This window comes from Pleuronectes platessa, chromosome 9 (assembly GCF_947347685.1).
Source record: "Pleuronectes platessa chromosome 9, fPlePla1.1, whole genome shotgun sequence".
NCBI classification, from domain to species: domain Eukaryota; kingdom Metazoa; phylum Chordata; class Actinopteri; order Pleuronectiformes; family Pleuronectidae; genus Pleuronectes; species Pleuronectes platessa.
In genome coordinates this window covers 5,770,908-5,788,937 of record NC_070634.1, presented here as the reverse complement: position 1 = coordinate 5,788,937, position 18,030 = coordinate 5,770,908, and the positions used below count along the sequence as shown (strand labels likewise).

Here is an 18,030-nt window from a genome sequence, read left to right as displayed (position 1 = left end):
CTCTAAAACTAATTGCCTTACACAAAAGGATTTTAAATATCTGTTGTATCTCTGACATTCACAACTCAAACCTGACAGACAGTTGTAAAAACAATTTATTTATTAACGTTCATATTTACAGTTGCAAATGACTCACTTATATTCTACATAAAATAGTCTTACAAACATGCCATATAAAAGTGAAATTATTCATGGAATAAATTCTACTAACACACTGAAATGTTGTCAAAGTGCTCTAACTCAGAGAAAACACACACGTAACTTTACTATCATAGTACAGCAATATAACACACTGCCTCACAGTGAACAAAGGAACAGAGGGAGGAATTATTGCATTGAATGTACAGTACTGTTTGAAATGCATTGTGTAGAGGTTGTAGACTCAATTCATCTGACAAATCTGGGACTGGAGAAGAGGGCTACATCTCTTAGTGGCAGTTTTGAAAAAGCATTATTAAAGTTTTATTTCAGTTAAACATTCATAAGCCCAGTCAAAATGTGTTGTTTAACTTTTTCCAATTAGTAAAATATATAGCTAGATGTTGCTCTGCACAATATTTATTATATTATTACACTATAGACTCTTTATAACGCAATCTTCTTTTCAGTTGTGATAAAAAAATTAAGTAAAGGAACAACTTGGTCAAGACAAGGGATATCTCTAAAAATAGTTAACTCCAGGCTGATTTGTTGCTCCTGCTAGATACTAGCTATTGTGATGAGACAAATAAAACCCTGAAATAGAAACAGGATGTTGATGGTAATGCTGAAACAAAATATAAATCTGCAATGAGAAAAACTTTCCCCTCTTTTCTGAACCCAGTCCCCCAAAAAATATTCATATAGTCCCTTGGTTAGGGGACAATAAGATGTATTCTCCATCTATCTAACATGCATTAGTCTGTTGACCTGTTAATACCGTCTAGGTGAGAAGAGTCCCAAAATAGTAGTTAACATTTTCACCACTGGGGGCAGCCAAAACCCCCAAAAAGCCAGTTCTGCTGTTTGAGAAAAATTTAAAGTTACAAACATTAACAGTGGGTGATTTTATACATTCACATCAAATCTGTGCCAATGTACTATGTAACTGTATATAATAATAAATAGACACAAGGAAGCGGAAGAAGCTGGGAGAGTCCATTGTGTGTGAGGGGACAAGTGTTCATCAATGTAGGCTCAGTGCAAACGAGTGTAAACATATTCCAAAGCAGTGGATGCTTCTGTACAGTGGTGCTGGTGATGCGCAGTGCTGGTCGGTCTTTCACTTCTCCCTGAGGAGGTACAACACGATGGCTTTCAGATAGTGTCCAAAGGTACAGGCAGCAGTCACCAGCCAATGAGAGCGGAAGCTGGCGTCAGTGTTCACTACGCATTTCGTGACATCCACCTGTAACAGCAGAGAGGAAACTGAGTCATGACCCACAGAGTCTTGCTCTTACATAAAACAACACAGAGCAACTGCATCAGAAGGAAAACTGTTAACGTGTGTTTTTACGGCGGTTTAGATCCAACATGTGTTTTTGATTAGACACGATGCTGAGACCAGACGAACAATCTACCCACAAATATGTGATTTCAAACACGCAAACAGAAGAGACAGAAGTGTCAGTTAAAAGAAATCCTGCACTAATGAAGTTATTTACTATCCCAACACACTGTTGTAGAGCAAGTGCCACGTACAATCATCCCTCACATCAAAACTACCACGCTCAAAGCAAGCTTGGCTGCATCAGTTAGTAATGTTGATAATATATAAAGTCAAACAGCCCATTATACACCTATGACATTATGCAGGTAACCTCCACATAGAAATAGTTTATAAGCAAACACAGGTTGTCTCCCTCAGATCATGAGAGTAACAGCCTACACAGATTTATGTTCCAGTCTTTTTTATTAATTTCTCCCTTATCAGTCTACAATCAATAAGCCATTATGAACTAGAATTACCACCCTGCATTTGTACGCCTCCGCCAACTAGTGCAATCTCAGTCTACACACTTTTTATCTTTCTAGACTCATTTGAGTTCACCATGAACTTTGAGAACCCAAATCAAATCCTCTCCCGTCCAGGTGAATATTTGCGCCAAATTTGAACAACGTACGTAAATGCCGGCATGGAACCAATAAAACGGAAATTACATTTTTTCAAATTTGTTAAAAAGGAAAAAAATCATTATCAAATTGATTTCATTATTCACACTCTTCTATGACATTTGTACACATTGTACACAGTGACTGGAGTCCAGAGTCCAGAGTCTCAGACTGCGTCAAAAGGTTAATCTTTCAACACGGCAAAGACAACACAGGATGGACAAGTCCCTGAATGTCCTGTGGCCCAGCCAGAGCCCTGACTTGAACCCAATCAAACATCTCTGGAGAGACCAGAGAAAGTCTGACAGTCATCCATTAAAACTGAAGAATGACAGACAATCCCCAAATCCAGGTGTGCAATGTCACAAGAAGACTGGAGGCTGATATCTCTGCCAAAGGTACTTCAACTTAGCAATGGGTAAAGGGTCTGCATACTGGAAATGACGTTACTAGCACAAGGCTGCATCATTCCAAAATGTGAAGAAAGTGAAGGGGTCTCAATACACCCTGTATGTATTGTAACTATAACACATATAGAGATAATCAAACACCAGATAATGTCGTTTGTCATCCTGACAATAAACACTTTTCACATCCATCACTAAATGTTAGGAAGTTTTCCTAAATGCTGACGTCATCTCCCAGCGTAGAAATCTGACAGTTGGAGCATGGAGTGCAGCTGTGAGAAACAGCTCCCTCATTTGTGCTTATGAGGTCAGTTATACAATGCATTGCTCTTCATTTTGTCACACTCCACTTATTCTCAACACGCAGCGGACTGGGCTGCCGTGATTCTGGGTACAAGGGCGTTCATTTGTTCAGTTGTCCTGCTCTTTCCAGCAGAGCAGAGCACAGGCAGAGGCACGTTGCCAGGCCTTGTTACTTCTTGTGGCTGAGTTTCACTCATTTGTTTCTGCAAGATTTGATCTCTGATGCAGAGGGCTATAGTTTATATGGATCTGTGTCATTATTCAAACTACTCATTTCATGCCAGCTCTTGTGGATGTGTCTTTCCTTACTATGATGAGTCTAAATTAGAGAAGCCAAATAAAACACAAATTAAAGTCCTAAATAAGATTGAATAAAATAAAGCAGAGTTCAGGTAAAAGCTCAAAGAGAGCACCCTACAAGATTGGACAGAGGGTATTGCTGGACCGTGCTGAGGGCATGGCTGCGGGTGCTGACTGTACAGTTGTGACATCACAATGTAACAGATCCGGCATCTCATTTTAAATGTACAATATGTAACTTCTACCACCAGGGGTCTCTCAATCAAAACAATAACTAAAGACCTAATTTGATTGTTGTGAAAAAGCATGGGACACATTTTGTGTCCCATAACCATCTTGTGTGGCTCAGGTCCCATGTGCATTTGGATTTTTGTTATGATTGACCGATACCAACAGTGGAAGGAAAAAAAAGTTGATTGGCCAACTGGCTAGCGGTGTGTTTTTCCTCTGCATACATCGTTTGTCCCCGGGAGTTATAGCAGCAAAGCCACAGGTAAAGTGTTTATTATGCGATTAAATGGCAAACAAAATGAAACATCCGATACCTTGAACATTGTTGCAAACATTTTGGATAATGTAAGACCACAAGTCAACAACAACACATATAACATAGGTCTAGTCCTTTATGAACATTTTAATAAAGAATTGTTACATATTATTTATTATTGTTTATCACAGTATTTATACATTACCTTATGCTGAATTATAATCAAAGAAAACATGGAAATCTCACACTCTACAAAAAGGGACCGTTAAACCTTTGTCAAATTGTAAATTATAAAAAGAAAAAAAGAGAAATTTGAATATCTTACTTACAGTTGGAAAACCATGATTGAAATCCTTCATTATTTTGTGATATTCTTGACCTACTGACTATACTAAAATGAATAATATCACAATCAGCAGATTTATTTATAATAAAAAGAAATGTTAGTTGCAGTAGTTTTCAGATATTTAAATAATCTCAGCGTTGCCTACCATACTTTGTCATTTCAGTCCCAGTATAATATTCCTGGACTACCCATGTTGGGACTTGGAAAACATGTGTGGGTTTAATGATTTAAAGGTTCAGTGTGTAGAATTTAGTAACATCTAGTGGGGAAGTTGCATGTTGCAGCTAAATACCACTCACCTCACCCTCCCTTCCAAATATGAAAGAACATGGAGCCTTAAGTTGTCACAAAAACTCAAAAGGTGTCTAGTTTGTCCAGTCTGGGCTATTGTAAAAAAAAAATGGCGGCCCCATTGGAGAGAACCTGCTCCTGATGGAAGTATAAAGTATTTAATTATAAGGGCCATTCTGGGTTAAAGAAAACAACAATTTGTAAAATTTAGATGAAACACACTAATGAAAACATCACTAGGATTATTTTATATTCAATTTCTCCCAATAGATCCCTTTCTATTAAATCTTACACACTGGACCTTTAAGATGTGGCTACAACAACCACAGCAGGGTATGCAACCAATAACAGGAACACACACACACTGCCAGTTTACTATCATAAAATGAAAAGGCCTTAGAGTTGCATCGTCAGCGACATTCACATAATGTTCACTCAAACAGATACAGAAAAAGTAGTTGGGTGAAAAAAAGATCCCTTACCCAGCCCCCTTTCCTTTTTAACCAGGAGGTCAGATGCTTGCGGACAAACTCCCCCATGCAGTCGACGATGGTATCGACCATGTCCGGATGACCGTGGCGAACACAATCAACCGCCAAGGCCCCTGCTACGGCGTACAAAGAAACCACCTTTCCCCAAGTAATACCTGACAAAGACACATAAGTAATAAAATAAACATATTAAATCAGTATTTATGCATGCTAATTTACGTCCTGCTAAGAAGTGGAATGCATGCTCTTTTCTGATAAGCAGGTTACAGGGCGGCAAACGTCCGTGTCAGCAGCTCTCTTCAAAGATGGATGAAGAAACTCTAGAACCGCCGCAGCAGCAGCAGCAGCCGGGCATTAGGCCTGCGTGCCTGTCTGCACCACCAAAGAAGAAAAGCCAAACACAGGACTCAGAGCGGCAGTCTGGCAGTACGCCTCACTTGATAAGTGAGCAGATCATTTTTCCAACGTGGTCCACATGTCAGGTAAAGCTTTCTGCCACCGCACCATTTACAGTCAAGGCTTCAGACTGTTTCTGCACTGTTTATATGTCCTGTACATACAAAGTGAGCCTGAGCACCATCCATCTTCTGTAAGTGCCGTCTGATTAATTCCTAGAATCTCGTCAACAATCTCATGTTTCTCTTTAACGGTCTAATCTTGTAAGGATGGTACACTGTGGGCCGTGGGTCTCTATTATTTGGTGAGTTAAAGCTACTCAATTGTTATCATCAAGGCAGTAAAAGACAAAGCATCAACACTTAAGTTTGAAGGGATATTATTCCGCAGCAGAAGACGGCTGTAAATCAAACACTTTTCGTCCCCACACTACTGCAAAGGTTTCCACAAATTTGTTGCACTTGTAGTTTGCTTTGCTTTCGTCCGTCTACTTCACGTCTGTCCATGATGTTTTAGTCTGGAGACTGTGCTGCTCTTCATCATGTTTTAGGTCTTTCGGTTGCTTCAGAGTGAACCTCAGATCAACCAGTCTGTCTTCCTTTGCTACGTTCCTCTTTCTCACCATTCTGGAGACAATATTAAAAACTACTTCCTACAGTACACTATTGTCCTGATAAAGCATCAGAGCGTTTAGTAACACAGTCTCTTCCAACAGTGCCTTTGAACAGACACAGGGTTTGTAAGTAGTCAAGAATGCAGGAATTGTTTGTATTTAATGTCCATGCTTTGTTCATTTCAATTACTGCAGATGAGCAAGAAGTAAACAAATTTCTCATTCCCTGAAGAAGGCAAGATTTATTTCCGTTTTTAATGCACTCAATTTAATTAGAACTTTCCTCATTTGGGAGGTTAGTGAGATACAAACTTAAAAAAATTATATCTGATATTCAAATTTTCAGCTAAATCCCACACAATTTTCACTAGAAATAAATCAAATAAAAAGTAAGAAAGTAAGAAAGACTGGATGGATGATGGATGGACCGACGGGCAGGTGGGTAATAGATGGATAGATAGATAGATGGATGGATGGACAGATGGATAAATGCATTGATAGATGGATCAGTAGATAAATAATCCACTTTGAATATAAACATATCTTTAAAGATAAAGGTTTCGAAGGGGACATCTCATCTCGTAACACACATGGTGTTTTAGAAGTACTTTATCAGTACATTGTGGAAAGCAGCCTTACATCTGTGACGAAGCTCATACATATACGTTTGTGGTCTTAATCTACTGGTGCCCATGACTTCCTCTTCACAGTGAATAGTGTCGGCCCTCAGCTTTACTGTCTGTGCATATTTAAACTGTTATAATGGAAGGCTGCTTTATAAACCTCTAAACTGAAACTTAACCCCCCATTTGATCCCATGTAAATCCCTAAATAAACAGCCCAGTCATAATTATGACCACAAGAGTGTGTATGGATTAAGGTACTCTGATTTATATGTGTGAGGTATATGCCTAAGCTCACACTAAGGACCAGACAAACCCAATTTCTGCAGTTAATTCTTTATCACCTGAGCAGCAGATTGCTCTGTTGCATTCCCCGAGGATTAAACTGGCAGAGATTCATGACTGAACTCCCAGGGTGGGGTCCAAACTGTCTGAAACAATCGTCTTAACCTAATATGGACTGAATGTTTTCCTCGGTTTCCTTTCCTGGAGGGGATAATGACAGCACCACACTGTCTCTGACTAAGGATCCTGTGGTCAGCCTACTTTAGAAGTGTTTACATGGAAAACTAGCCTGAAACGAGTTTATTTTAGGTGAGAGAGATTAAAGTTGATTCAATGAAAAGCATTTAACGGGGGAGTAGCATAAGTACTCCGAGCATTCGACATCTTTATTGTATTTGCTCTCCAGGTCCTCCTTCCCAATAAACTTCCCTAAAAGGATAAATTATCCCTTACTTTCAAGTGTGTGAGGGTCAGAGTTGAACCTGATAACAAAGCACTATCATGCAGGCTTCCATGCAATATCATCAACCTGCAAACCCAGAGAGCCCCTGTCCCCCACCGGTTTAGACCTACGCATGCGTGAGCCAGAGCCACTGTGTTACCGCATGCACGAGCCACGCAAGCTACCAAAATGCCCAAGTTCCTGTCCCACGAGAAGGAAACTGAACATCTAGTATCGGTATTAACATCATCTAGGCTGAAAATTAATTCCTGCATCTATGATAGACACATAAATACACTGGTGGCATAATAGTGAACATCTGTAAACATCACAGTGGGGGCTCTCCAACTCTGCAGGAGGATGTTTCTCCACAAACGGGTTGATTTGCCAAATAAACAGATTCCTACCTGTAGAGAAAATGTCTGCAGCCACAGCCAGGAATGCGTCCGACACCGCGTTCTCCGAAGCCACTGCGATGTTCAGCTGTCGCGCTACATTACGATAAACGTTGGGTCGAAGGTATTCCAACTCGTCACCTGGCCAGAACATAGGGAGTTCAATTGAAGTTAGATTTCAATAAATACTTTTTCAAAAAATTATTTTAAATTGTAAATTGAAAGTAAAAACATGAATTTTACTCAAAGAAATTTCAATTCATTAACAATATAATGAACCGTCGCTCAATATAACACATTGGCGGCATTTGCTAACAGCCTTAATTTGACTGGTATGACCATTAGCTAAGTGTTCGCAAACATAGCTAAATAATTCAGTACACCAGACATTAGTCTTCTTCACTTGTGCTACTATCACAGTAGGTTAGCAGGTTAGCATAATAATAAGTATAAGATAGTTTATAAATAAGCACAAGGCCATAGTTGTCATTTTTAGCAACAAGAAATGCTCCATACATGTTCTCACTTTAAATGTCAAGGTCTTATCTCCAAATTACTATTTTCCAAAACCAATGATGTGGGTTTTGGAAGATAAATGAATGCAAGTTCACCACTAGATGTCACTAAATACTACACACTGAACCTTTAAACAATGTTGAAAAAACTGCATTTTGATTCGACTTTTGCTTTGAGCGAAATGAGAAAACAGTCTTTCATGTTTGTTGGTTATATTAGTTGGAGCCATTTAGCTTAGCTCAGTTCAAAGACTAGAATCAGTTGGAAACAGCTTGGCTCTGTTTAGAGGCAAAAATTACTGCGCTATATCCTGGTCAAATTTTCTTTTAGTTTTAAGCCATATTAAACAGTTATAAAACACTTAAAACTCATGTTGTGATTTGTTTATTATTATAGAGTCAGGTTAACTTGGCTTTTGCCGATCTTTGTGCTAAGCTAAGTGGCTCCAGCCACAAATTTACTGTGCAGACATGAGAGCGATATCCATCTTTTATTCTAATGATCGGCAAGAAAGGGAACAAGAGCACACATTTCACATTCAATCTTAATTTATAAGCTTGTAAATCCTTATTTTGTGACTCAGTAGACTTTAATGAGAACAAAGTCCTAAAGTAATTGGTTCACTACCTGCTATGGATCTTATGCTCAGGGGTTTGCCAACCCTCTTGTTTTGGACCCAAGTTCTCTGTCCAGATGGGTTTCCATTAAAAGTAAACCGCCCTGTTCAAACTGAGTTTCCAGTGAATTTCATAAACTGGAGGTGGGGTGACACACATGCTAAGGAGAAACCTCACACTGTTTTCATTGTGGGCAAACATCCAGGCAGGAAACCGTTTCTGAAATGAAACTGGGACACTTGAAAGTTTTCCATTCAAAATGAAAGGTAATCCCACAACACATTTCTGAATGATGACACGTTTTTGGTCTGATGAGTCCGAGCAACCCCCTTCCATCCAAAAGAAACATTTAAATCATAAGGCAAATATAAAGAAATGTGAAAATTTTGTAAAAAAATTGATGCAATGCTGATATTTTTCCATGTCTATATCCTCATGTCCAAGGGATACTCTACATGAGGGTTCATATTTAGAAAAAAGTTTTAATAATATTTGATATAATTTAACTTTTACTTTATTGTGTTATGAGCCGAATACCTTGCTGCAGTAACAGGAATTTGTGTGTGATCCACCTACCCATCCATCTATCTATAAGGTCTATTCCATCAGGTCTAAGTCACTCATGTGTTTATTTTAATTTTCCCTGACATATCAGTGGTCAACTCACCGAACTATATTGGCATCATGTAAAAATGTTAAAAGATATAAAATGATAAATTCACTTTAGGCCCCCATGTCCCAAAGGAAATACCAAGGACATAACCTTTGCACCCTCAATAATGAGATATAGACTTCGTGTATACAACAATATTTTGCCTTTACATTTATATTTGAGCCTTCGACTCTGTAACTATATAAACATACTTTATGAAGAAGTTCAAACTATCTGATGACAGACTCACCCAGCCACAGCAGGACCGACGACGTTTCCCCCAGCGTCCCGCCTGAGGCAGCCAGCCCGTGTTCCGGGTTGGACCAGCCTATGCCGACACGGTTCAGCCTGGAATGGATGTAGTCCCTGCACAGCGCTTTGGCCTGGGACACCAGCTCCTTGTCGGTGGTGGGCGTGCGGTCGAACACCTCCGCAGCGAACACAGACGAGCGGCGCAACATCTCCATGCCCGGATCCTCCGCCGCGGAGCAGCAGCTCACCTCCCCGACTCCACCGCCTCACACCGCGGCCACGGCTCCCAGCGGCGCTCGACCGCCAACTGCTCCTCTTATCTGGAGGATATGAAGAGATGATCCTGCATATCAAACAGGCGGATTAGTTCGTGGGCATTGTCCGATCGTCCGGAGGGGGCTGCAGGTTACGTAAAGCACAGGCTGCACAGGTAGAAAGTTCAACACCAGGCCAAAGTTATATATGAACCCATAATGCGTCTGTTCTCTCTTATGATAAACGTCTAAGGAGAATACAACTTACCAGAGAGTGAAGAAGCTATAAGAAGCCCTGTGACTCCGCCAGCATCCTACACTGGCTCCGTGTTGACCTGTCACGCGGGCAGTAAGGTGGATTTGATCGCTGACTATACTGATCTAACGATTTACTGCTTCTCCAGGAGCAGGACAAAAAAAAGCTCTCCAGTTTATAGTGTGACAGGCTTTCCTTCTAAGGGCACTTATTGTGGAGCCCACAGGCGGAGATAAGCAGGCAAGCCCCGCCCACCCCGCTCCCATCACAGCAACAAACACATTCCAGTAACTGGTTTATTACGTCTGATAAAGGTGTGAATGCACAACACAGCCACTGATGCTCAGCTCACACGGATCTGTCCAAATCATGCTGAGCAGGCCTGTAGAGGCTGAAAACTTAAGATTCTGTGGATGTGAAATGTTCAACAAATGGGAATTCACACGCACACCCAGTACAACAAATATTCTGATGGTTGCTGAGTGAACAAAACATGACAAAATGATTGAAAATAAGAACATGCAAAACGCCACCCACTTTGAAGATACTTTTTCAATAAGTGATAAGTGTGTCACTCACTTTTTTAAAACAAGATGAATAAATAGTTTTGTATTTATATAGCGCTTTTCTAGTCTTGACCACTCAAAGCTCTTTACAGTACAGTTTGACATTCACCCATTCACACACACATTCATACAGTGCATCTATAAGCAGCACTTTGTTAATCTATGGGGGGGCATTCGGGGTTCAGCATCTTGCCCAAGGACACTTCGGGATGCAGATGGGGAAGAGTAGGGATCGAACTGCCGACCATCAAGTTTGAGGACTACCGCTCTATCCCTCAGCCACAGCCGCCCCAAATAACAAACACACAATGTTTAAAAATCATTTTTTTTTATATTTTCTGTTTTATTTAATACATTTTAGAGGCTAGTATGTTGCAAGTTGCATTCTCATCTTCTTTTCTTTCTTTATTTATTGTCTTTTTTTGTCACAAATCCTCCTTAAATTATGTTTTATGGCCTGAAATAAATCAAGCTGAACTGAGAAACTGTAAATAAATAAACATCTGGCAGGAAATGAATTCCTTTTGATTTAAATGGTTACTCCAACAAGTTACTATTGCTCCTCTGTAAAATTTGGGGACTTGTGAGTAAACAAAAACAAAAATATGGTTCAAGCTCATATATATCTATGTATAGATATATATAGTTTAAAAGTTATACAATGATAAATTCACTTAAGGTCCCCATGTCCCAAGGGATATACCAAGGACATAACCTTTGCACCCTCAATAATGAGATATAGACTTCGTGTTAGCTAAATTATATAAATATCAAAACCTTTTCTAAATATAAACCCTCATGTAGAGAATCCCTTGGACATGAGGATATAAACATGGAACATTTTCTAAACCTAATCAGGTTTTTACCAAACGTTCACATTTCTTTATATTTGCTTTATTGATTTAAATGTGTCTTTTGGATGGAAGGGGGTTGCTCGTACTCATCAGACCAAAAAGCCGAACGTGACGTCATTCAGAAATCTGTTGTGGGTTTACCATTCATTTTCAATGGAAAACCCTTCAAGTGATTCCAGGGAATCCTCAGAAAAAACAGTGTCCCGGTTTATTTCCGAAACGCTTTCCTGCCTGGATGTTTTCCCACAATGAAAACAGTGTGAGGTTTCTCCTTACCACATGTGTCACTCCAACTGCGGCTTATGAAATTCACTAGAAACTCAGCTTGAACATACATATATGAGCTTAACCCATACCTGAACTAACATCTGTTCATTGGTCTCTCCTTGAGTAGTGACTTACAGTGGGTGTGACACATACGAGTCTGCTGACATCACTGCGAGTTCATCAGGGTTATTCTCTCAGGCAGACAAAAGCTCAGAGAGAGTGACCAATAAATGCCTGTGAGTCAGTGAGTGGTTTCATGTCTGCAAAGCTCTGGGCTGTGTAAAGCATTTTGAGATAGCAGTTGTTTTTGAAATCCAAACATCACAGCAGCAGACAGTGATGAGAGAACACACCTTCTCCACTCCCTGACAGAAAAGAGTTTGAGCAGATTTCCCTGGCAGACGTGTGATATTGGCAGTTCTGGGGAAGCCACCCCACCCAGTGCTCTCGTTGTTTGGACATGCCTGAGGAATGCCCTACTTAGTGTGGGACTGATAAACACTTCTGCAGAACCCTGCTAATAAAGTCCAGCTGACAACTTCATCTCAGAGAAAGGCTCAATGAGAGATGCTGTTATCTGGACTCATTTTCTCTTACTTTCCAGCCTGTTAACCTGGGTAACAATAGAAAACCAATTTCCACTGTATCTGTCGAGGTGTTACAGTATTTCACTGTTGCTGCAGCTCAGTTTTTTTACAGAGGTTCCGTGTGTACGTTTTGTTCTTAGAATGTTGACATTGCTCTGCAGTAGAAAACAGGGATATGTAGTATGGGTCAGGGAGACTTTAACATTGTGAGTAAATAAGTGAACAATTAAATGCAAGGGGCCCACAGGGTCTTGGCAAGTGAATATGTTCTACACTGAGAGCATTAATTACATTAAACAATGTTTTAGTGATCATATTGAAACACACTGTGATGAGTTAACTAATTTTGTTTTTACCAGCCATGCAGTGTTCAAAAATCAAAACTAGGAGCAAATCAATAAGCATTTGAAAATACTGTGAAAAAAACCCCAATAATGTGCAATTAAAAGCCAAGCCTGTTGCCCTTTTCCTGTTAAATAAGTTAAAACAAAATTGTTATTGGGAAAGGAGGTCACCTTCTCACAATAAATGAGCTCCTCTCAGATTCTGCTTTAATTGCTCTTTTTTCTGATCTTTGCAAATAGTTATATATTTGGGGTTATTTTTAAAAGATGATGCTAACTAGGGGCTAAAAAGGGCCATATCTGTGTATTACGGAGAGTAAAATTCTTCCTGTACTGACACAGTGTAAAGTCCCTTGAGGTAAACACCTCAGATATACAAGTCTACCACCAGATATTTGCTTGACATCTGGAGACAAGATGTTTTCTGGTAACTCAGCAACACACAAAGTGAAGAAATTGCTTATAACTGCCAGCAAACAGAAGAAGCAAACTCTGACTGAAATGATCTTTTATTCGTTAGGTTTTCACAGGTATAACATGAAGACTACACGAGGGCACCCAGGAGCACGGCCCTGAAGACATGCTAAACAATAAATAGGAGTAACATACTCAATGTTAACTGTGCAACAGAGTCAGTCTCTTACACACACAGAATGTTAGGACGTCGATGACCTCCATTATCACTGTCCGTCACAGGTTCCGGAGGCGGGTGTAGGTGGGACTACACGGTTGGCTTTTCTGCACGGACACATGCACACACACACACACACACACGCACAGCCACATACACACAGCCACATGCACACATCACATGCACACAAATGGAGTAAAGGTTCCAGTCTCCATAAAAAAATGATTTACCGAATAGTACCGTGATTGCTTGTAGCACACTAAATAACTGGAAGAGTCCTTGCCGTCCCATAAGTCCACTCCCATTTGAGAACACAAAGACCCAACCACTAAGAACAGCTACTTCAAAATATGTTCTTCTGCTTTCAGAGGGAAAATCTGCCCCTGCACAGTATTTCCTTGAGTTGTTATCCCTATGCAAAAAATTAACAACAGGACAATAGACTATATTTGAGATTAATGTACCACCACACAGGCAAAGTGCTGCCTGACTAATCAGGAGTATTAAGCAGAAAAGCTCCCATTTCAATTGATTTAAAACAAAAGCTGCATCCTTCCACGAACAGGCAAATGAAGCCTCTGAAGTGGACTGGCACTACGACACTTTATACAGGCAGATGCTTAAAATCCTGCGAAAAGTTCACTCTGTCTGAAGCGTCTCTGACCAACAGCAGACCGAATTATTTAATAAGTTCCTACAGAATCTCCAAGAATTGAACGGCTTCTCGTCTCAAACCTGTTTTAACATTTCATTAACTTTCTCCTCACCTCCATCTCTCTCTCTCTCTCTTTCACACACACACACCTCTGGCTTTTCCGAAGTAGAGTGCACATACCATCCTGTTCCTTCATTTTTCCACATACTGTATAACACGTTTCCTTTCGCTCAGTGTCGAGACCAGACAAAGCTTCAGGTGGAAAAAAAGTCCATCAAAAAGCTGAAACTTAAGCCCTTTGTTTTGGATTTGGTCCCATAAATCTGTATTTCCTGTTGTATCAGTCGATATGAACAGCCCAATTGAGCGTCAAACAAGCAAAAAAAAAAACAAAAAAAACCTTGATCATAATGTACAAGTCTCCCTTTCATTATATCCTGTATACTGAGACAACTCTTATCATTTACACCATTTATCAAAGACCAAAAAATACACAGCCCTTTAGAGAAGTTAAGCAGAAAAATGTTAACACTTTAAAACTGGCAGCAACTTTCAGTCTCCTCTTGTTAATGTCAAAATGTTCAGTTCTTTGTTAATTGAAAGTAAGTCTGAGTTGAGTTTATTTGAGTCGTAGAGGCCCAGCCTCCGGACACATGGTGTTTGATTCATTTTCCATTCATCTCCATGGGACCTCCTTTAGGTATGAGCAGGTTCATCCGTCCCGTGGTGCTGGCAGCACTCTTGATCACCTCCATCCATCTGTGAAGAAGAATGGAATGTAGCGTCAGCTGCTTTCAGACAGGAACTAAACTTTGGCGAATCACCGGAGAGGGGCTGTTTGTGAGAAGACAAACGTCAGACTGAGAGGAGGTTCTCCCACCAGCCTCCTAGTAAAAACTCTGGATAATGTGCAAATGAGCCCTAATGAGACCACAGCAGGAGATCCCCTGGATGATTCCCCACGAGCAACAGATACAAAAATGTGAAATAAAGAAAAATAATACAAATATCTCGAGATGAAAAACCAGTGTTATTTAATTACCCTGTGAAGTGTACGACACTGCCTACGAGTCATGGAGTAAATGGGGAAATAGGGAACGTGCTCGTACCTTTCGAAGGTGTACTCGCTTTCCGCTCGGAAGAAGTAAACATGGGACTTGAACTGCAGCTTGAAGACGTACTCCTTGTGAATGCTATCAGCCTCTTCTGGGGTGCTGACTGTGTAGCCGAGCAGGGGCAGACTGGCCAGCGGGAAGTCATCCTGTAAAACAACAACAGTCCCTCTCACCTCAGTTCAAATGTTTTTACTGGGTCGGCAGAAACAATACGTGTAAAGATTTGGGAGCTGACCTGGTGAGTCTTGTAGAAGAACAAGCAGAAGTTGGTGAAAACGACCCAGAGTTTCTGCCAGCCGTTACTATTCTTGAACTTCCTCAGGAGGTACCCTGACAGCTGGTTCTATACATGTGGACAGAACAAAAAACACATGGGTGAGACAGAAGTGACTGAATGACTGGAATAAACGTTCATTCATTCCAAACAACAGTCAGTGATTTATTCTTGTGAGCGAGTGACTGGTTGTGATTTGTTAACCTCTTAATGAGTGTGTTATTTCCATCCATTGATCATGCCTTTCAGCAGAAATTATGCTCACTGTGAGGTTGATCATTTTAATAAGTGTTATTACTTTAAATGGTTTACATGCTCTGATTTTCACAAAACACATCACTGTCCTCATACTGTCCTTTGCTGCAGCTCCTGTTTCCAGCCTCTTTGTGAAGCCCTTGGTTTTAGCTCCTGTCTTAAGGCCCCCCCTTCTAATAACAGTATGCAATTGTGGGGCATCCTGAACCCCAACAGACTCAGCCAGGTGACTGACTAGGTGTTTCAGGACATTCACTGTTTGTGTAGGGGAGAGGTACTCCCTTTAATGGAGACCGTGGCCTTTTCAAATGTAGCTTTTAGTTCCTTTTATATACTATTCTAGTACTATTTTGGCTACTATAAATGAAGGAACATTTTAAAGTTAAATCATAAAATGTCTAATTTATGGTTAAGATTATTTCACATGTAAAACCAAAAAGATTGCTGCACTGACATGTATAATGAATGTAAGGAATCGCCACAGAGAGTGACTTTTTTTTAATTGACCACGTTCTGGTGTTTAGGTTTATCCTGATGTTTATATGTAAATAAACACTAATGCAACTCAGGTTATATTCTCCTGTTATTGATTATATTAGTGAAGATATTATTGCACTGACTAAAGTAATCACTGCTAAAATAGGTAAATAAAAGGCAATAAAGACGAGCGATCAAAAACATGTGTTATAAAATGAAGGTCAAAGTAAAGTTGGAGAACATCTTCCACAGTTTAAAGGTCAATGTTCAACTTAGTTCTGCTGCACACTTGTGGTTTTCTTGTAAAATTAAGTATTATTCATAAATTGATAGTTTAATGTTTGGAGCCTGCATGTTTGAGTGCTCATGTTTCTTGCCTAAGTGATCCATATTTTTTATTTTTATCATTACAAATAAAACCGATTCCCTGGGCAACAAAAGATTATTTCTGATTTGTGTGGAAGTCCTGCAGTTTGTTTTGAGCTTGTATCTCTTGACATGTGTAGGATGAAATATGATCTGACCATAAATATAATGTATGATGTCTAAAAAACTCACTAAGTATGAGCTTAAATACTTGACTAACTGCCATCAACCCTGTGGTCTTCTTATTTTCTGCTGTGGCCCGTGACGCTAGTACCTGATTCATGCGCAGGTAATCAGTAAGAGACAGGTTCTGGTTTCGGTACCAGCAAACGTGTGTGATGGTGTTTGGTCTTTGGCCTTGGCCCAGGAGATAGCGCGGAGGGAGCTCTGGGGAAACAGCTGGAGAGCCGTAGACTGAGAGGGTGAAAAGGCAGAGAAAAGAAGGTGCAGAGACAAGTGTTAGCATGTTAGCTTTGAGAGGAAGAAGAGAAGGGATGAAGAGAAACCAGTTAGGAAATCCTCCAGGTCTGTGAAGTGAAAATATTAGTGTCAGGGGGAAAAATAACAAAATCTCGTGGATGCACATTATGAAAATAATTTGCATAAGGAGCAGACTTCAATAAATAACAGAGACAACTCAAACACAGGGAATTAACAGTGACCAGGGGAAAGAGGGACATTGGAGGAAAGTTAAGGGTTAGGAAGAGAAGGTAAAATGTCCAAGATGGGGACCAGAGCGACCACTGCCGATTGGATTGAAGCCGCTGATGGGACAGTTGATGATGTCATTAATGTGTGAGTAAAACCAATGATGGTCTGTGAGTATTTGGGTGTGAAAATGTTTGTGCACGTGTCTCAATGTGGGCGGAGGAGGAGTACCTCCACAGCCAGGCTGTGATCGGACATAGACACACTGGTGTTGCGGTGCCAGCACACATGCATGGTTGTGTTGGCACGGTGATGAGTCTGCTTGTCCAGCGAGGTCCGGGAGGAGTTCATGTCATCCTCTGACTCCTGCTCCAGAGAAACCTCGTCCGACGACCCTGGGGGAGGAGGAGCCCGTGGGGGAAGAGGGAAAGGAGGAGGGGGGACAGGAAGTTGTGCCGAGGGAAGGGATTAACTGTACATCCGGATGGTTGGTATGTCCCAAGGGGGGAAATATATTTTCACAAGTGTAACAAACATCGGGTTTGCAGTTACTGCACATTTACACACAATATTGAGGTAAATCTTACGGTTGGAGCGATCGCTGAGTCCAGGATCGAAGAAGATGTTGGATTTTTCATGCGACTTCTTGGCCATGTCGATAGCCAGGTTCAGATCCTCAATCCACTTTCCCATCTCCACTTTAGAACTGAAAATAAAAAACACGAAATAAATGAGTGAATTATATATTTTGGTAGAAAGTTATTCATCCAGACACTAGGGGGAGCTGGATTAAAGAGCATTTCTTTTGAAGTTGGATTTAAATGTTTTGTTCTGCATTGCATAATATTATCTGCTTGGCTACTATTAAAGGTTAAAACCAGCTCATCAACAGCTGGGTTTTATTTTTGAGCGTTTGTCCATAACTTTTGCCATCACATGATCAGATTAACCAGATTATTTTAATCACTTCATTA

The 18,030-nt window shown here is 40.3% G+C and overlaps 2 protein-coding genes across 3 annotated transcripts in view; both read right to left on the bottom strand.

Moving 5' to 3' along the window:
- Positions 1-77: 77 nt before the first annotated feature.
- Positions 78-10,226, bottom strand: boka (BCL2 family apoptosis regulator BOK a). Of its 2 annotated transcripts, none has more exons than XM_053431193.1 (5): positions 10,030-10,226; positions 9,506-9,850; positions 7,483-7,611; positions 4,708-4,871; positions 78-1,387 (listed from the first exon to the last, which is right to left on the bottom strand). In XM_053431193.1, exons 2-5 carry the CDS (start codon positions 9,720-9,722, stop codon positions 1,262-1,264), a joined length of 636 nt encoding a protein of 211 aa, XP_053287168.1. In that variant the 5' UTR covers positions 9,723-9,850; positions 10,030-10,226; the 3' UTR covers positions 78-1,261. The 2 variants fall into 2 exon arrangements, with proteins under 2 accessions (XP_053287168.1, XP_053287169.1); XM_053431194.1 differs by having other exon boundaries at positions 9,506-9,827.
- Positions 10,227-13,126: 2,900 nt separating this feature from the next.
- farp2 (FERM, RhoGEF and pleckstrin domain protein 2) overlaps positions 13,127-18,030 on the bottom strand; it is a 33,471-nt gene continuing 28,567 nt past the window's right edge. Inside the window, exons 23-27 of the mRNA XM_053430097.1 lie at positions 17,644-17,762; positions 17,288-17,451; positions 15,272-15,379; positions 15,031-15,182; positions 13,127-14,680 (exon numbers count right to left, since the gene is read on the bottom strand). Coding sequence (XP_053286072.1) covers positions 14,587-14,680; positions 15,031-15,182; positions 15,272-15,379; positions 17,288-17,451; positions 17,644-17,762 — 637 coding nt within the window. The 3' untranslated portion in view covers positions 13,127-14,586. The remainder of the gene's footprint in view (positions 14,681-15,030; positions 15,183-15,271; positions 15,380-17,287; positions 17,452-17,643; positions 17,763-18,030) is intronic.

What these genes read in the sequence shown, in the direction of transcription:
- boka (XM_053431193.1), bottom strand. Translation starts at nt 9,722, where the DNA reads ATGGAGATGTTGCGCCGCTCGTCTGTGTTCGCTGCGGAGGTGTTCGAC. An exon ending in TGCAGACATTTTCTCTACAG is followed by an intron (nt 4,872 to 7,482) that starts GTAGGAATCTGT and finishes TGTCTTTGTCAG; the next exon opens with GTATTACTTGGGGAAAGGTG. An exon ending in TAAAAAGGAAAGGGGGCTGG is followed by an intron (nt 1,388 to 4,707) that starts GTAAGGGATCTT and finishes CTGCTGTTACAG; the next exon opens with GTGGATGTCACGAAATGCGT.